At 41.5% G+C, this 20821-nt stretch overlaps 1 protein-coding gene across 1 annotated transcript; it reads right to left on the bottom strand.

The window, feature by feature from the left end:
- Window positions 1-1300: 1300 nt before the first annotated feature.
- ptpn23b (protein tyrosine phosphatase, non-receptor type 23, b) lies at window positions 1301-20113 on the bottom strand. The gene is made up of 20 exons (XM_017693817.2): window positions 19879-20113; window positions 17201-17275; window positions 15191-15318; window positions 13120-13196; window positions 12982-13031; window positions 12737-12868; window positions 10114-10194; window positions 9880-9999; window positions 9564-9611; window positions 8390-8446; window positions 8249-8307; window positions 7963-8042; window positions 7754-7868; window positions 7278-7343; window positions 6913-7052; window positions 5918-6223; window positions 5094-5248; window positions 4858-5009; window positions 4569-4748; window positions 1301-3778 (listed from the first exon to the last, which is right to left on the bottom strand). Exons 1-20 carry the CDS (start codon window positions 19960-19962, stop codon window positions 1966-1968), a joined length of 3918 nt encoding a protein of 1305 aa, XP_017549306.2. The 5' UTR covers window positions 19963-20113; the 3' UTR covers window positions 1301-1965.
- Window positions 20114-20821: the final 708 nt, after the last annotated feature.

Below are 20821 nucleotides of genomic sequence, written 5' to 3'. Positions count from 1 at the left end.
ATTTGCACTAGAAACCTGAAATTTGTCATCCGAGATGTGGAGCACCATTTTAAGGACTGGTGGGTCTAAACTGGTAATTGGGGTTGTACAGAGCAGAAAACGTCTAGGCTTTAGATGTGTGGGAACATCTCCCTGCAGATTTCTCTGAAAAACCCAAAGCAGGCCTCCTGAAAAGAACAAGTTGCGGTAAAGGCAAGCTGTGGACACACCAGACACTGTGTTGAGCACACACTCTCAGCTGTTCGCTGATGCTGAATAATGAATACCTTGTAAATGAATAGCCGTCCTGACTGGAAATGAACAAAATGATAATAAAAAAGGTTCTGCGCAGTAAACATGTCGGACAGAGATGAAAAATGGTAAAGATTCTGAATGAGAGATCTGAGAAGTGCGGAAAACGGAAAATGTGAGTTCATTAAAGATCTGAAAGAAATGGTTGTTCATGTGACGCGTCGTGGTGGGTTTTAAGCTTTATTAGCACGGACTGTTCAAGGCCTGCCGAAAAACGCTTTTTGAGCGGGACGATTTGGACAAGAGAGGCATCACGCCGGTCACCGCGCGCTCTGAAGTTCCTCGTGAGTGATCGAGCGCGCTCGGTTCAGCTGTACTCAAAGGCCCTCGCACAGAGAAAAGTGGGTCGCTGGCTCTCTCGGCGCTCCTGCCATCAACACGAGCGAAAGGCGATGGAGACGGCGCGAGCGGACTGCGGGAACAAAGGAAAGCGTGGGCGCCTCAAAGGAGCATCCGCTCCGGCACGCGGGTAAGCCAAAGGGCGAGATGTGCTCCGCAGTGTTTACAGTCGATAGAAGTCGATAAAACCCGGCATGGATGTGCTGGATGAGCCGTAATACCGTTTTAAACCTCCACCCAGTCAACGTTACATCGCTGACCGCACCGCCTTGTCCTTTACTTCACTGTGCATGTGCGAGTCTGTTAGCCACATGAACCCAGTGACCTCACATCCTCCCTCAACACTTCCATTATGGAGAGGGTGGGTGTAAATTACTTGGGGGGAGTGGGCGGGGCTTTGTGTGGAATATGTAAATGGATTCCTAGTTTTTGTGTTTGAATAATACGAAGCGCACCGGATTCATTCAGACAGCTCTAATAACCCCAAGACATGAATACACACACCCACCCCCACCCACCAGTCGCCAACCTACCTCGCATACACACCCAAGCTAACAGCGCCGTTATGTGGCATTGTAGAGGAAGTCTCTCTCTCTCTCTCTCTCTCTCTCTCTCTCTCACACACACACACACACACACTCAATTCACAAGTCCAACAAAGGGAGCAAAATCAAATGACTGATATTTAATATCTGATTTTTTAGAGTATACTAGAAAACAATCCCTGTATACAGGAGGCGTGAGAGAAAATAACAGATAAAGCAAGTTACGTGCCAGTTTGACTCAGAAGGCTAAATGCAGGAGAACAATACATATAATCAGGAATCTGCAGTGAACTAAAGAGCAATAAAACAAGAGAACACAGAATAGACGAACGGTTTTAAGATAGTAATTAAGCTTTTGTGTTAGGTATTGTAACAAAGATATTATTGTATCCCTTTATATATTGTAATCCTTAAAATGACTGTATCCCTTTTCTGATTAATATTTAATATCAAAATTCATTATCAGCATTGCAGATTGTTATAGCTCTTTCATCACGCTCATTACCCTAAATCATTAGCCTTAACGTCAGCATGATAAATACTAAAGTACTATTTTAAAAGCTCAAGAGAAACAGAGAAATAAGTGAACTGTATAGTCACAGTGCAGCAAAGTGTTTAGTTTAAGTTACATTGTGAGCACACAGGCTTTTAAAATAGGAAGGTGAAGTACAGTGTTAGCAAATGTAGTGCGAGTGTGTCTAGTGCTCTGTATATACAGGTTTGAGTGAGGAATAGTGTAGTTCTAACTGATTTATACGTTAGGCACTTGTCAACTTCACTTTAGCTCATTTTATGTCTTATTTAATGTCCAAAGTGGGTCCAGATCACCTAACAAATCTCTCTTTAGTTCTTCATTTGTTTGAGTTGGGTTGTTTACCTTTCCATTCTCTAATGTTCCCCCACGTACTGCCTGGCCTCCATCCAGAGTGGACTCCCTACCATTATTCTCATTTTCTATTCTACCATGCTCTTCTGACTGGTTGAGTTTAGGCTGAAGATGACCATTGGCTGGTTGAGATGATTGAAGGCTATTCTGGGCATCTCCCAGAGAAGAAATGCTGAGCTTGTCCAGCTTGTTATGAACAAAATCATTAGCAGCTTCCAATGAGGACGGCAGGACTGTTGCTTCAGATTGTGAGAAACTGGGTGCATTCCCTGTAGATGAAGGGGTCAGGACATTCCCAGGAGTTGCCTGATTTTGGGGTGAGAGTTGAGCAGGGGAAGGTGTCAGGATAACAGCAGCTGCCGGAGGATTGGGATTGTCCATCACTGGGACAACACCTGGTCCAGAAGAGGATGCAGGAATGTTTTGGGGTGAAAAGTTCTGGTTTTGTGGTGGTCTCACTGGCTGCAACATGGGACTGAACTGGGTGGTCATTGGTTGCTGACCCATGACATGCTGAGTGTTGGATGGCCCTGCTTGTACATTATATGGCAGCAAAGGTCCACGAGGCATTTGCTGCTGATTAGAGGGTTGATAAGTAAAAGGTACTGGGGAATTTTGGGTGAAGGGTATCTGAGGGGTAGGCTGAAACCGAGTTGTCTGATTTGGATTCTGGAAGGATCCAGGCATTTGCTGAGGCTGAGAAGATGGAAAGGATGGAAGAACATGGCTCATCTGACCCTGGGGGTGACCTGGATGGAATTGGTTTTGTGGACTTGGGTGAGGTTGTCCCGGAGCTTGCACTGGAAGAGGAGCTCTCTGAGGCAGAGGTCCTGTTTGAACTGTCTGTAGACCAGGTTGAGATTGATTCTGTGGAACTACAGAAGGCCAGTAAGGAGGGGCTGCACCTGGTGGGAATTGACCCTGACCAGGCATCATGGGCTGGAACTGTCCAGGATGGATGGGTGGCTGGCTTTGCCCAGGAAAAGCAACTGTAGGTATCTGTGAGGATGTCGATTTTCTAGGCTTTGGTATTGGGTACAGGGTTCCTGGAGGGATCTGTTGACCAGAAGACTGAGGCAGGCCAGCTTGCATCTGTTGTCCAATAGGAAGAGGGAACTGCCCACTGGGCATGGGTACCTGGTGTCCCAGCAAACATGGTCTTGGGGCAGACTGTGGGCCAATCTGTGGGGGTCCAGTGGAAGCCCCTGAATCCACAGGAAAGGGAGCACTAGGTGCTTGTTGCCAGGGAGGTGGCATGTAGCCCTGGGGAGGCATTTGTGAAGTGTTTTGTGGGTTAGTGGAAACAGGTGTGCTACCTCTTAATAGTCCAGGTTGGAATTGCTGTGGTAAGGTATAACCTGGTCCAGGAGGCTGAAGAGGTCCAGATGATCGTGGAACACCTGGAGCTTGGCCATAAGGAGACTGTGGCATTCTCTGATTTGGAAATGGAGTAGGAGCAAATGGGGCAGCCCCTGGAGGCCAGGTGACAGGGACTGCACCATGGGGCATTGTGTTAGGGAGTTTAGAGCCTCCAGCTAAAGCCATGTCTGGTGGGAGGCTACAAAGCTTCTGAGGAAGATCTTCTCCGAGGCTAAAGGGGGTGACGGAAGGCCCCACTGCCTCTAGACTGGAGGGGCCAGACCCAGAACTTGGAGCTTTATTACCAAGCACTGGCTTTTGGGCAGTGGGCCTGGCGGGAGGCCGCTTTCCCACCTCCCTATTGTAATAAGGCAGAAAAATAATCAGTCAAAAAGAGCTTTGGATGAGGAACAATGAGAAACATATACTTCAGAATCTTTGCAGCTGTCCTCTGTGGATGTGTGAGATTTTCTTTTTAATATAAATTCTTCCCTCAACAGTAATAAATATCTTCTAACACTTTCGCCCAAAGAATAGCTACACATATTAGAGACCTAGATGGCTGAGATCAGTATATACACTATATATAGTGAAATGAAGCTACTTGAACGTCATATTGGTTCTACCAATGTCTACGCTCTAAAACGAATGCCTATGAATCTATAGATGCAAGCTCAACATATTCCTAAAAATATAAATACAACAAAAGGAAGAGGTTTACTGCATTTTTATGCAACAAAGACATTTAATGGGTGTGGAAAGACATTTCATGGGTGAGGAATATAAGAAGAAATTATTCTTTTGATCATGTAACCTAAACTAGGCTACGTTATATGATCAATCACTTATTAGGGATGGACTCATATTGGTATTTGATATTTTAAGTATTTGAAAATGCAGTTTTGTTTAACTAGGTCTAAGATAACCAGCTCACAGATTAACAGTCTTCTTCAATAATATTAAGTTAAGCCTAAGCTAAAATATTCAGTGTCCACAAAAACTGCAAAAAAATAATAATACTGAATGCAGTATGGATAGTGAATATACACAACCGTTAGCTTGGAAATTTTCACAGAGGTACTAGCTACCAAAAATCAGCATTATTGGCTCAACTAAGACATTTATGGACCTAACCATATCTTTCTTACCTCTCCAGCAAGGCAATTCTCTCCTGCTCTCTGGTCTGACAGATGGCCTTAACTCTGTCCAGCAGGCTAGAGGTCTTTTTGTCCAGGTCTTGATAGAAGTTTCTGCCTTCCTCAGCTTTCTTCACCAGATCCTCATGCGTTTCATAAGAGGCCACTAGGGACTGAACAGAGCTGTGCCATCTGTAAGGCAAGGCATTAAGGTTATAAATATAACCAGGCATACTCACAAATTATGCATAAAAGTGTACACATAGGTCAACTACATGCATAATTATAAACACAAACATACTGTTGCTCAGTGAGGGTCAGTGTCTTGCGGACGACGGCATACTGCACGTTAGCCTCTGTTAAGGCTTTCAGAATGTTCTCCTGGGCTGCCAGGTTCTGATCAATGTATCCCTTCAGCTGATCATACTTTTTCAATTGTTCCTCAAATAATGCCTGAGAAAGGCAACAGAGTCAGGGTAGATACAAGACAAATGCAAGTCATTAATAAATTGGCTTATTATGTTGTGGACCATTTACCTTAATCTGATAACGTTCAGTGGTCACCAACACAGATGTCATGTCATCTTTCTGAATGAGATCACGGAGCTGCTTCTCCAGGGAGATCCTTTGCTTACGCATTTCATCAACCTTACCAAGAATCCGTTTCATGGTCTCCAAGGATGCGGTGTCCTCTGAGGGTTAAATATAAAAAATAAATAAATAAAGTGACACACCTACACACAAGCTTACACCCATGCAAAATACCTTAAAGTCCGCATATTCTCAACATGAGCAGATTCATGTATAACTAGAGCTGGGCGATATGGCCAAAAATGTTATCGATACATATCGTGATAAATGTCAAACCATAATTTCTTTCAAGTTTGAAGGCTGATTTTTGCTCCTGGGTGGTTAATCGCCGTTTTAAACTGTCCTTTATGGTCGGAACATGACAAACACTAGCCAATCAGTAGATCATTTCACAAATCTGCCATGGGACAGTGGGAGAAAGTGTCTGATGAGCTGTTTTTACCAGCTGGAAAAGCACAGCCGCAGTTTTTGTAATAGTCATAATTTAAGAAAGAAAACAGATTATTTTTAGCTGTCTGGTAACGAGCGCTTGGCTATCCCATTACAAATGCTAAACAAGTGGCCAACAGCAGTGCTAAACTGTTTAGTTTACAATGTCAACTTACTACGACCAGCAAACATTAACTGGTTTGGTACATCAGTGATGGATCACACCGTCTTCGTGCCATCAGCACTAATAATTATCATTATCGTTTTGTCGCCCAGCCCTATGTATAACTATTTTCTACCAACACAAAAATATACTTTTTCACTGGCACAGATACACTCACCCTGACTTAGTTGTGGATGGGGCAAGTTCTTCCTTAGCTCATCCAGTGGTCCCTGGAGAAGGCGCAAGTTGGGTATGTGCTGATTCATTGCTCTGTGGAGCTCAGTGTTGGTTTGGCTGGCTGCCTCATGGGCTGCCTCATACTTCTTTAGCTCCTTCTGAAGCTCCTCTAAAGCAGGAGGCCTGGGAGGCAAACCCTTCTGCCCCACAACCTCTAGCAGACTCTTCTCCCCAGCCTCATCCTCTGCTAGAGCACTGCGTGCTTCCTCCAGAGACGAGCCCACATCGGTGTATACCCCAGACAAAGCTGTAGAACACATACAGAGCTTGTGAGGCCAATGAAGAGTTGTTGTTTCATAAATACAGATATAGGCAATGTAGGAATGGATAACGTTCCCAAACACTACTGTTCAGAAGTTTGGAATCACAAATCAAGATCTTGGAATCACTGTTTTCGTTAATATAACATCAAAAAATTTTGCTACAGGAACACATATAAAATGATTCTAATGTGATGCTACTTGAAGAAAAAATGAAGATATTTTCTATATTTCCCAAATCATAAGCAGAACTGTAGATGCAGTTTGGCTCTCTTCACTGAATCCAAGTGTGTTTGCAAAAATAATCAATGAGAATTCTAGACAGTGAGAATTCAATTATAATATACTACTATAATACTATAACTTTACACCATAGTATTGTGAATGTTATATAAAAATAAAACATTTCCAATACTATATATGCAGACTACTATAAATAAGTAATTACATATTATTTATTGTTTCATCTTTATATTCTTGATGTTCCTAAAAAAACTTGAAAGGTCTTAAACTTCCTTCTGCTGGCTAGCTTATACTTATATATTTTTCTACACTGTATACATTATTATTGATGATAAAAAAGAGCAATTACTGATATGACTAGTGATTCCGAGCTATGGAATGCTAGTGCGTGTGTAAGTGAGCATGTGTAAGTGTGTCAGGGTGCACTACACACCCTGCATGGCCTGTGCTAAGCTCTTCACTGCATCTGATCGGACGCTCAGTGCTGCACATTTCTCCAATAACACAGGAGGCACAGAGTTGAACATGTCCAAATTATCCACAGAATCACAGCTCAGAGAGTCCATAAACTTCCTAGAGAGTGAAAGTAATAGATTTTTACATGAATATGGGGCACTCTAAATGCAAACATGCACCAAAAAGCCTAAAGATCTAAATGTATTGGCTGTCTGTAGTGGTGGTGTACAAGTTCATGTAGTTAACTATGGATGACTGGCTTATAAAAAGTGTCACCTGTGTTTGAACATGGGTGTGGATACATGGTGTGGATACATGGGCATGTTTATCTGTGTCACTTACTCCAAAACCTGGCTCTTGTCATCAATCTTTGCCATTACTTCACGAAGCAGTTTGGCCTTCTCTTCACTGAAAACAAAATGTTTTTGTAAGAAAAAGAGAAAAAAGACTACACAAAAGACCCCAAACACCTTCTAGGTGAAGTAAACAAACAAACACTTGCTTGAACTGGAAACTTTTTTTCTGAATAGTGTTCATACGCAAACTAAAAACATACATCATTAAGTTATGCTGGTCACACCAAGGTCATCTGTGGTTTAAAACAGGATGGTAACCTACAACCTTTGAGGCCTGGTGTGCTGTACAGTTTGGTCACTTTCCTACTCAAACACACTCAAACATAATTTTCAGGTTTTGTGGGTGTGTTAAGAGCAGAAAAATGACCAAACTGACTGCAGTCTGCCCCACTGATTAAAAAGATTTGACAAAGTATATTTAAGGGTAAATAAAGTCACTGAAAAAAATTCCATGCAAGTAACCTGTAAAGTGAAGAAGCCTCGTGAGTTGCCAAAGGAACCAGTTTGGAGAAAAGGTCAGGGCCTGTGACACTAAGGTCAGTCGGAGTTACAGGAAGGGGCTTCACCAGGGAGGCTCCTAGACATTTTACAAAGGGTTCAAAGGACATCATGAAACACACACTAAATCTCTGAAAATGGATTCAACAACATTTTTAACATCCATCATTTACCTTTTACTGCAGCTAGTCTGTCCAGATTAGGAACAGACTCATGGTAGATAAAGTCATTGTCCTTCTTAGCAGAGTTAAACCTAAATTAACAGGCACAAAGTAATAGTAATCAAAAGTTTATCTGAGCGGTTAAATTATATATAAAAAAAACAAACTTCAATGTTGATCTCCTACATTGTGTATATTTGCATCTTCAGCTGACCAATCACTAATCAAGTTTATTTTTTATTTGTTTTTAGTGTTCTCATATTTATACAATAGGCCTGATTGGGCAAATAGGTCTTACTTTCCACCAATGACGTCCATGGTGAATCTCAGAGCCGCCTGTACAGAGTCTTGTTGGCCCTGCAGAGTGTAAAGTCAAAGGTCAATCAATGGTAAGAGTGTGTGTGTGCTTATGTGTGTATGTGTGATTAAGAGCTCTTACCTTGCTTAGTTTGATGGCTTCATTTAGTCTGTCAAGAGCAATTTGGAAGTACGCAACCTGAGGTAAAGAAAACATCACAAATTCTTTGAATTACAATCCAACAATCACCGCTCTGACACTGTACTGAATTTGATATAGGATGAAAATATATTAAAGAAATATGTTCAAGTTAAAGATCGTTCACTTCCTTGTCCAGAGTCCATGTATAGAAATTAAGCCTGTTTTGAATTCACTGTTTTCTGTGTTGCCATGAAAAACAACATATTTACATATATCCACCTATTCAGCCTATAGCAATGTCTCTGCCTGGGAGTCTTTCAGCTCTGAGTGCTTTTTAAATGAACCACAATACAGTATAACTAATCAGAAAGGGCTCCCTCACAAATATCAGTCACAAAAACAAAAACTTTGTTTAATTCTAAAGGATAAGGAAAGGCTGGAAAATGGTCATGTAAAAAGGAATTTTGAGCATTTTTATTACATCAAATAAACATTACAAGTAGACTGCAGAGAAAAAAATGCATGATCTGAGCACTTTAAATACTTAACCCTTTCTACTATCAAATTAATTCAATTGTTACTAATGGTAATGCGTTAATCTGGGGTAAATCGCACACTAAGTCTAATCAAAACGTAAAAGGTATGATCAACATGTAATTTCCAACATGACCCAAGACCCAGTTTCATCAGATATTAATGCACTATCAGTGTTTTTGTACTAGACATATTCTATGTAAGTTCGATGTAATGACATCATTACACCAAAGTGGTGGCCACAGTTTCAGTAATTGTTACCCAAGGCAGTTGATGCATGACAGTAAATCCAGTAGAGCTTTCAAACTTCAGCTATTAATGAACTCTTGACAGACAGTGAGGAAAATGTTGCTTGGACACTTTTACTAATGCAGCTGAAAACATTACAAAATATGTCACTGACTATCAAACCATTAAGGGAAAGGTTTTAAACCTATTGAACCTGTAAGTTATATATTCCAGTCATTGGCTAAAGGATTATGGGGGGCAAAAAATTCGAGACTTATGTTCAAGTTTACGATTTAATAGCAACCTTTGAGTGCTGTCTATTATGTAGCTGATGATGAATGATAACACACAATAAATAGACAGTCTTTTTGGATCAATGCACACAAACGCACACACATGCACACACACTTACAGCTTCTCCAAACTTCTGCTGCTCCTCAGACTGCTTGCCCATGTGTAACTGAAGGAGTAAATGGAAAAACATCACGCAACGTAATGCACAATGTACAGAGTTCAGCATATTTTCACTGTTAAAAAAAATCTAAACTTTGAATGGAACAAGGTTTTTTTTCTGAGTAATTCTGAAGCATTTCTATTAGACTAATAAAGTGAGACTGGCATTTTCTAAGTGTGCAAAAACATGTAAAATGACCCCAAGCTGAAGACAAGCTTTATTCTACAGTGACAATATTATACAATAAGTGAAGTTCTGTGGTTTCCACACTCACATGTGTAACTGCACTGAAATAATTGATTTTCATGTAGATGAGCTTCCTCCACTCTTTCTTCCCCAATGCACAGTCTGAATTCTCCAACATCCTCACACATTCCTTATAATAGTCACATACCTACAGGTTGTAAATATGTTAATAAACCAATCAAAAGACACTGTTAGTATGTGTGCATCCAAATATGTTTGTGATTACTGTGTCTGAAATTGGGTGAGCAGAAGTTTATCACACCTGAGCAGAAACGCGTGCAATCAAGAAGCTCTTCCTGTTGTCCAAAAGAGTTTTCTCAAGAAGGCATTCCTGAGCCTGAGCCTACCCAGAAATACAACCAGATAGAAGAGCACAAGAAAGTAAGATACAAGTTCATGATGACTGGATGGCTGATGTTTGGTTGAAAAGCATTTAACAACTCAAGCTTTACTATAAGCTGCCAGAACTACTTTTTAGTAGAAGATATTGTCAATATTAAAAACCTAAATTTGAAATAATGTACTATAGTTTATGGTCATACAAAGCAATGGTCTATTGCTAAATTATTTGTTCAAATATTACAGTATGTACAGTTCACTCAAAAGTAAGAGACCACCCTTTTTTTCTTTAATTTCCAATCAAAACAGCCATCAAGTTAAGTTACATACAACCCCAATTCCAGTGAAGTTGGGACGTTGTGTAAAACATAAAAACAGAATACAATGATTTGCAAATCCTTTACAACCGATACTCAGTTGAATACACAACAAAGACAAGATATTTAATGTTCAAACGGATAAACTTTGTTTTTTGTAAATATTCACTCATTTTGAATTTGATGCCTGCAACACGTTCCAAAGAAGTTGGGACAGGGGCGTGTTTCCCACTGTGTTACATCACCTTTCCTTTTAACAACACTCAATAAGCGTTTGGGAGCTGAGGACACTGATTGTTGAAGCTTTGTAGGTGGAATTCTTTCCCATTCTTGCTTGATGTACAACTTCAGTAGCTCAGCAGTCCGGGGTCTCCGCTGTCGTATTTTGCGCTTCATAATGTGCCACACATTTTCAATGGGAGACGGTCTGGACTGCAGGCAGGCCAGTCTAGTACCCGCACTCTTTTACTATGAAGCCACGCTGTTGTAACACGTGCAGAATGTGGCTTGGCATCGTCTTGCTGAAATAAGCAGGACGTCCCTGAAAAAGACATTGCTTGGATGGCAGCAGATGTTGCTCCAAAACCTGTATGTACCTTTCAGCATTAATGGGGCCTTCACAGATGTGCAAGTTACCCTTGCCATGGGCACTAACACACCCCCACACCATCAGAGATGCTGGCTTTTGAACTTTGCACTGATAACAATCCACACAGTCCTTTTCCTCTTTGGCCCGGAGGACACGACGTCCATGATTTCCAAAAACAGTGTGAAATGTGGACTCGTCAGACCACAGGACACTTTTCCACTCTGTGTCAGTCCATCTCAGATGAGCTCGGGCCCAGAGAAGCCGGCGGCGTTTCTGGGTGGTGTTGATATGTGGCTTTCGCTTTGCATGGCAGAGTTTTAACTTGCACTTGTAGATGGAGCGACGAACTGAGTTCACTGACAGTGGTTTTCTGAAGTGTTCCTGAGCCCATGTGGGAATATCCGTTACAGAATGATGTGGGTTTTTAATGCAGTGCCGCCTGAGGGATCGAAGGTCACAGGCATTCAATGTTGGTTATCTGCCTTGCTGCTTGCAGAGATTTCTCCAGATTCTCTGAATCTTTTGATGATATTATGGACTGTAGATGATGAAATCTCTAAATTCCTTGCAGTTGCATGTTGAGAAACGTTGTTCTTAAACTGTTGGACTATTTGCTCACGCAGTTGTTCACTAAGTGGTGAACCTCGCCCATCCTTGCTTGTGAATGACTGAGCCTTTCAGGGATGTTCCCTTTATACCCAATCATGACAATCACCTGTTTCCAATTAACCTGTTCACCTGTGGAATGCTCCAAACAGGTGTTTTTTGAGCATTCCTCAACTTTCCCAGTTTTTTGTTGCCCCTGTTCCAACTTCTTTGGAACGTGTTGCAGGCATCAAATTCAAAATGAGTGAACATTTGCAAAAAACAATAAAGTTTATCTGTTTGAACATTAAATATCTTGTCTTTGTAGTGTATTCAACTGAATATAGGTTGAAAAGGATTTGCACATCATTGTATTCTGTTTTATTTATGTTTCATGCAATGTCCCAACTTCACTGGAATTGGGGTTGTACAAGTAAACGTTTTATACAGATTTCTGAAGAGAACAGACAATCCACTTGTGTAAGGAAGGGGGGCGTCAAAAAAAGTGAAAAAGCAGGAGTTCAAAACATTATGATATATAGTGCTGTATATAAATACAGAGTGAATGGGAATCATAACAACTCTGCAAGACCTGGAAGACCACCAAGACCAAGAAGTCACCTTTAGATAAACAGTGATTAAAGCAATCTTTGAGAGACAGAAGAAAATCAAGCTCCACTCTTGTTCCAGATCTATTATCAGTTATAGTTTGAAAGGATGAACAGCTTCAAGAAGCTGTTGTGAACAAGCAAGCGGATGAATGAGTGAATGAATGAAAGATTTATTTGAAAAACTGAAAGCAAGGCTCCGGAAAAAAGTGGAAGCTGCAATAAAGGTAAAGGTTGAACACACTAACCAGTACTCACTGTTTTAAATATGTTTTCAGCTGGAAATTAAATAACTTAAAGGCAGTTTTGTGTGGAAATTAAATAAATGAAAGGTACTGTATTTCTTCAAGCGGGGCACTTATGTACTGTAGTCTACACAGAGATTCTGGAAAGCAGGTGTGTGATTTGTAAGAGAGTAGATGGGAAAGTGTATATATTTTTTCTTACCAGCATTAGACTGATGTTGATGGACAGTGCCTGGTGGCTCACGTCAGAGCTGTAGTTAAAATTGTGATTATCTCTAATATATGTGAACGCTCCTGCAGAGCACTGAAAATGGGTGCACGACGTCTTCATCCCCTACAGAATATAAACATACACAAACATGCTCAAATGGTTACTGTATCTACTGCCTCTTTCCTTGTGAGAAACTGAGATGTGTAATAAAAACAGTGCGCATATGGTGTTCTCACCTCCTCAGATACCCTGTTATCCATAGCACCTAGAAAAGAGTGTAAAGCACCTGCAAAAAAAACAAAAAAACCCAAAATAACTGCTCTGCTCTTTTTTGTATGTGTGCTCACGTGTTACATTACATGTGCGTGTCTCACCCAGGTTATATAGGACACAGGCCTGTTCGTAGTTGATGTCTTCATGTGTGACATCTCTCCCTGAAAAAATATCAGTCCTGTAGTAAGAGAAAGGGCGCACAACATTAGAGAGGGCAAGACAAAAGTAATAGACAAGACAACACCACACATGTACAGGGTTCTTCATCTGTATTCCTGTGTCTTTGTGCCGGCAGTTGTTAGAAGTTTGGCATGCAAGCCCATTTGCAGGACAACTAGTTCTTACTGTAACGATTCACATTTTCTGCATTAATGTTTTATATTATAATTCAATGTTTTGTTCATTAGAATCTAATACTAATACTTGTTGTAAATTGAATCATCATCATCATCATCATCATCATCATCATCATCGTTAACTGCTAGTCCAGATAGGGTCATAATCCCTCCAGCAGATCCTAGGATGACCCTGGTGTCTTGTAGGGTAGGCCCGAATCAGATGCCCGAACCACCTCAGCTGGCTGCTCTCAATGCGGAGGAGTAGCAGCTCTACTCTGAGCTCCACCCGGATGGCCGAGCTCCTCACCCTATCAAATAGAGTGTACCCCGCCACTCTACGAAGAAAGCTCATTTCCGCCAATTGTATTCGCGATTTTTGGTCTTTCATCATTACCCACAGCTCATGACCGTAGGTGAGGGTCGGGATGTAGACTGACTGGTAAAAAGAGAGCTTTGCCTTATGGCTCAGCTCCCTCTTCACCACTACAGTCTGGTAGAGTGACCACATTACTGCTGCCGCCTGTCCCAGCCTGCAGCCGATCTCACGATCCCTCTTCCCATCACTCGTAAACAAGACCCCAAGATACTTAAACTCCTCCACCTGGGGCAGGTCCTATCCCCTTACCTGCAGCGGGCATGCCATCCTTTTCCAGGCTAAGACCATGAACTCAGATTTGGAGGAGCTGACCCGCATACCAACTGCTTCACACTCAGATGCAAACCGCTCCAGCGAGAGCTGGAGGCATCCATGTGATTCAGCCAAAAGAACAACATCATCAGCAAAAAGCATAGACACCATCCTCTGGCCTCCACATATAATGCCCTTCTGACCCCGGTTATGCCCTGACACGCTGTCCATGAATATCACAAACAGGAGTGGAGACAGGGCACAACCCTGGCAGAGTCCAATGCTAACACTGAAAGAGTCTGACTTAATGCCGAGCATACGAACACAGCTCTTACTCCGGAGGACCTCCCACAAGGGAGGAACACAGTCATAAGCCTTCTCCAAGTCCACAAAACACATGTAGACTGGGTTGGCAAACTCCCACACCCCCTCAACAATCCGCAAGAGGGTAAAAAGCTGGTCCACTGTTTCACGACAAGGGTGGAATCCGCATTGTTCCTCCTCAATCTGAGGTTCAACTATCGGTTGGAGTCTCCTTTCCAGCACCTTGGCATAGACTTTCCCAAGGAGGCTGAGCAGTGTGATACCCCGATAGTTTGACCACCACCCCGGTCTGCCAGTCCAAGAGTACTGTTCCTGAGGTCCATACAATATTGCAGAGGCATGTTAGCCATGACAACCCCACAATATCCAGAGCCTTTAGCATCTCTGGACGAATCTCATCTACTATCATACTAACTATCATGAGACCGCAGCAAAGTCAAAAGATGTAAGTGTTATGATAAACTAGCAGTTCTTAACTATGCAGCCTTGTTATTTAGCAAGTTGTTAGGCTTCTTGTGACACGCCTGATGAGCCTACAGGCTAATTTTCTCATCATTCCCCGTAAACAGAGCATTTGAGACCAGTGGCACTATCATTCTACACCAGGGGTTTCCAGTCTTATCCACGAAGGGTCGGTGTGGCTGCAGGTTTTCATTCCAAACAAGCTGAAGCACACCAAACATTTCATCAGGTGACCTCCTGCTTAGTTGGAGTGAAAATCTGCAGCCACACCAGACACTCCCACATCTGTTCTCACTTGGGTGCTCCTAAATAAACATTTTAGTCAATGTTTAAAAAAAGAACAAGGAGCAAATGCAAGCATTTTAGAAATAATTTGATTTCCAACTCAAAATATACCAGTTTGATTTATACGGTACTCACCATGTCACTGGTACTGCTGCTTCCTGTCCCTTTGCCATAAGGACACGACTTTGAAGAAAGTGCAGCTGACCAACGTACTTCCTGAGAAGGTTACAGCCCTCAAAGTCCCTTGGAACATTCACTACATTCTGTCAGAGAGAGAGAGAGAGAGACGATGATAATGATAATTATGATGATGATGATGATGATGATGATGATGATGATGATGAGGAGGAGGAGGAGGAGGAGGAGGACTCTGACTATAGACTGGGAGAAAACTTGATTCATCTTTTTATGAGATTAGTTGTTTCTCTACAGGGGTCACCTTTTTATCCATAACTGCTGTGGCTGCACACCAAATATAACTAATCAGTTGTCTGAAGACCGAGACCAAATGATTCAAATGGAGGCAGGTGTGCTTCTGCTTGACTGGAATGGAAACCTGCAGCCCAACCCGTTGTTTTTGGATAAGACTGATGACCTCTAACTTAGTATTTTCCATGCTCATGCCACGAACGTTTCTACGCTCACTGTCCATCTTATCAGCTCCACTTACTGTATAGCTGCACTCTGTAGTTCTACAGTTACAGACTGTAGTCCATCTGTTTCTCTGATACTCTGTTACCCTGTTCTTCAGTGGTCAGGACACCCATGGACCCTCACAGAGCAGGTTCTATTTGGGTGGTGGGTCATTCTCAGCACTGCAGTAACACTGATGTGGTGGTGGTGTGTCAGCCTGTGTTGCACTGGCCAGAGTGGATCAGACGCAGCAGTGCTGCTGGAGTTTTTAAATATCTTTGTGTCACTGCTGGACTGAGAATAGTCCACCAAACTAAATTATCTAGCTAACAGCACCTGAATATAAATTATTATTATTAATATTAGTGGACAATTTCTATGTATTTACTGAGCATAACAGATTGAGAGACTTTTGTTTTCTTCATTTTATGTTTATTCAGCAGATAAACCATAACTGTTCATTAAACATGCATGCGTGTGAACTCTACAAGCCATGTGTTTGCATATTTACAAGTAGAAAATCAACAAAACACGACCAGGAGTGCCTACACTTTTTAAGCGACTGTATATAACTATATTTCCCTTTTTTGTACTAGCTTTATTGTACTATCATTTGTAATTGAGTCTACAGTACAAACACTCTTAATATATTAAAACACATGTATTACTGTATCATACATTGAACTGTATGCTGCCCTCTGCACTACGCTGTTAACATTTGAACTTGACAATCTAGATTGAAATGCAATTGGGAAACATGTTAAATTGTTAAAATTTAAGAAAACGTTAAAATTCCAAGATATACAGTACAGTGTAAAACACATCTGAAAAAAACTATGTACTACCATTTATCAAGGCAGTATGACTTTATTTGTTGGCTTTAAACCAATTCCAAACCTCTTATCAAGGAAGTGCTATGTTTACAGTTATCAGCCAATATGTAATTTAGAGGGGTGTAAAGATACACACAATTCAGAACTCAATTTGATACAATTCAGCAGTGTCTCAATTTGATACATTTATAATAGAGCAATAATAAAGAGCGGCTGAATATGTGCCTCACGTTAATGTTTCAATGTCTTTTATTAGAGCATTTAATATATTACAGGTACAACATCTGAAACAAAAGTTCGTTATCGTATCCCAATCTAAAGCTCTAGTCACGAGTTAATATGTTAGCCCCAAGCTAACACACCAGCCATAAGCCAGCATGCTGGTCTTAATTCAACGTTACAACACAGAACAATACAATATATATAGCACAATGACATCAAGAACCAAACCTGCACTCTCCTAAACACATTCTTCTAACCAAAATCATATTTTGTATTGTATTTCTCTTTATTTGTATTTTTCTAAATGCTATATACTGGTTTTGTAGTTAAAAGCACATTTACAGTGGAGATCATTTGTACTGAACAGTTCAATCAGTCGTCCTGGCTGCCTAACACTGTATGTTAAAACGGTTAACTAAAGGTTATTAGAGTTTAAACTGAAATGCCATCAACCCACCTGTCTGAGCTGTTCCAGCTTCCTCAGCGCTTCACTGTAGTTCTCTGGGTTTTCACCATAGTTCCTCTGGATGTACTGAAGATAAAGGGAGCAGACGGAGTATGAACGACTCAGTACTGCACAAACACTGGCAGAAACAAAGCCAGGGAGCGGACACACGCTGCACGTTATTAAAGGGGAAACAGAGGGCAAGTTATGACTAAACAGGTCTTACAGCGTATGCCGTGTGTACTTATATTATAAAGAGGGATTACTATGCAGTTTATGAACACACTGTGGCACTGAGGGTGTTGCTGTGAGGTTCTGTGTTATTGTGATGACACCTGACCATATGATTCCTAGGGTCCGTGCATAAGCCTAGACTTCAATTTCTCACACATAACTGCAAATTAGTTTCACAGTACTTGGAAAATATATATCATGGTACTTACTGAATAATGCATCATAATATTAATAACAATAATAATTTAATAGTTTGAAAGGTTAATTAGAACTATGCATGCACATCTACACAAACACATTCACCACCACAAAAACAAAAAAACTGACTATCAGCAAAAACAAAATCGAGGCTGATAAACCAATTTAGGGGGCAAAGGTTCATTTGACTTAACTTTGAAGTTAATAGTGTGAAAATAAACAAATTCTTCACAAAACTGGCATTAACAGAACAAAATGTTTAATGAAGTACTGAACTAAACACCTGAACATTGGAGCTTCCATAAAATAGGCCTGCCAAAAGTGTGGCCCGCAGGACAAAGTTGGCTCATGAGGGCTTTTTATTGGCCCACCAGAGAGCATTTTTAAAGTATTTTAAGAAAATATAGTGCAACAAAATAAAACTTTTCAAGCCTACCTACAGTATCGTCCTTGTTTGGGCACTGTTTTGCCGTTTTGCCCCCAGGACAAAAATTTGGGAACGCCTGGTATAAAAGTTTTGCAAGAAAAGCTCTAAAATCTTCACGCCAGCCGTCATCTCAAGCTGCGTGTGGGAAAGCCGGTTACAAGACAGAATGAGCTTTTACTCTTTGCCAAATGTCTGGGCTGATGATCCTCAGCATATTGAACTCGTCTCTCACAAAAACACAGTTTGATGGGAGGTTTTTTTGTAGGCGGGAAACTGAGACAGGCAAAACATGTTAAAAATGCTGATCATCGGAAAAATGATCAATATCAGCTCTGAATATCAGATCAGCCACGACGATAATCAGTCAACCCCTACATGAAGGTGTGTCACAACCTCTTCTCCTCGTTTGATGGAAGGGCCTTAACTCTAGGCCGCTGTTGGCCCCTCAAGTGTTTCAGTTCTCCACTTTCAATTCCTCACAGTCTTTCATTTTCCTAAAAACCTGCAATGTGTTTACTGTTAGTTCTTGCCTGAAAAACCTAAAATGTGCCTCTCCTCTAATATTCATTTTCCTGCTAATCACTGACCTCTTGAACTTTACTGCTCCTGTCTCAATAATACACAATATCACATCCCATACTAACAGCTGCCTTGTCAAATTCTGAAGACAATGTCTCTGGGCATGTCTAGTCCACTGACATGTACAGAAAACACACTTCTCAACGTTCATCTTTAGTTTTGTTTTTGTTTTTTGAGCTCTATCACAATGTATTTGCAGGGTTAATAAAGCACATTGCCAGGACTCTCCGTCCAATGAGAAGACAGGGATGTTTATAAATGAGAAGACATTTCTGGCCTTTTGTCTAGGTCAGTGTACTTAAATTAACAAGTGCTGACCTGTAAACACATTTCCCCCATTCTTTAATGGCATTTGTCGTTCTTGATAATGAATATGACCAAAAACTAATACCTGTACAGTGGTATGTTAGTCACACAGAGCAGTCGGCAGCCTGCACACGAACCGCACTAAACTCTACGACGCTGCTTTAGAAAAAACAACAAGAAGAAAAAAGTTGGAAGAGCATAAACTGTGTCCATCGAATCGGCCTGCAGCCAGCGCCTCCACGAGCGTGTGGATGACGGCGCTCTGGGTGACCAGGTCACATGACTAGACAGACGCGGGCCTAACTGACGCGCTTGGGCCGAACCGACCTTTGGAGCTTAGCTCCAGCTTTAGCGTGTGAGTCAGTCTGTGTAATACAGATACGATCTCATGAAGCACCGCTGGGAGTGAGCTCTGTCCAGTTTGGCGACATTTTTTTAGATCAGACCACAGGCCACAGTTCAGCTCGTCGTGGTAAATCTGTACAAATCAACCGCAGACGCGCGTCAGTGATCGGGCTGCTTCGCGGATTAAGCCGCCTGAGAAGATCCAGTCAAGTGCTTTTCAAAATAAAGCCCCCGTTCAGAGGGGCAGTGTGAACTGGGTATTCTGGACTTTCTCTAAAGCTGGACAACTAAAACTTTACTTGAGGTTTGTCCAGTGGGAACTCTACCTTCTCTCCCATGGGAAAGGCCCGACTCCGAGCTCTGGACTATCTTTGGTGAAACACCCCTGTTTACAGAATGCCCTCCAGGTCTTGGAGCCTCTTCCAACTTAGTTTAGGCTAATTAGGGGTCATTTGAAACCACTTTAAACGGCTCTTTATATCTATAATGTCTTTACGACGCAGGGTAACTGAGACTAGCCGGTTAAACAGCTCGGGGTGCTGTAATCTTGCGGTATTTTAGCCCCGCTGTGAGGAGCCGCCTCTCTCCCAGCTGAGCTCACCTGTCTGACGGCGGGACTGAACTCAAACTCTCCGGCTTCTTTCAGCTCCAGCCAAATCATTGGCATCCGCGGGACGGCCTCCATCGCTCCACAAACACTTATGGAAAACCGCGAGAATTCACTTTTTATCGCTGCCGTTAAAAGAAAACCGTCAACAGCGAGTTCGCTCCTTGTTTTGATCCGAGCACTCCTAACATCCGCTCCTTCCGTTTTCACCTTTGGCTCGCGCACTGGCGTTGTCATTAGGCGTGTCTCCCGCTTGTGGTTATGGGTAATGTAGTTTTGATAGTTCTTTCGCTTATGAAGATTCCTGAAGGAAAACGTCTACATTTAGTTTTTTAATAATGCCTGAAGTCATGTACATTTCTGTGTTTTACTTGTTTATAAATATAAACCACAAGTTCATCGGGTAGTCCGTTTCTTAGGCTAACGCTAGATGGCGACACTTGCTCAATTTTCCAACCAGCTTTAACTTGGCAGATTCAGTCCGGTGTAAAAAAGTCTGCATTGCATGTTCAGGAAAATCGTTGCCTGCTCACCTTGTATGTATGTATTTATTTGTTTGTTTGTTTGTTTGTTTGTTTGTTTGTTTGTTTGTTTAAAACTTTTTTAAGCACTACATCACATCCTCAACCTCATACTCTCTTGAGGTAATCAATTCTTTATATTTGACTGTGGGAAAACCACAGAAATGATCTGTTACACTGTCTAAATAGATGGTTCTTCGAAGGTTCTTTAGTAAGAGGAATGGTTCTATTTAGAACAATGAGTATTTCGTGCTTAAATTGTTCTCTGCATGGTGAAACGGTTCTTCAGATTGATGGAGAATGTGGTGTACATGTATACATTCTACATAACCAGCTACAACGCATTCTCCATCAATCTGAAGAACCTTTTCACTATGCAGAGAACCATTTAAGCATGAAATTAGTTCTATATAGAA

This window comes from Pygocentrus nattereri, chromosome 27, assembly GCF_015220715.1.
Source record: "Pygocentrus nattereri isolate fPygNat1 chromosome 27, fPygNat1.pri, whole genome shotgun sequence".
Classification (NCBI taxonomy): domain Eukaryota; kingdom Metazoa; phylum Chordata; class Actinopteri; order Characiformes; family Serrasalmidae; genus Pygocentrus; species Pygocentrus nattereri.
Note: the sequence above shows the minus strand (reverse complement) of the source record. Positions and strands in the feature narration are given on the sequence as shown.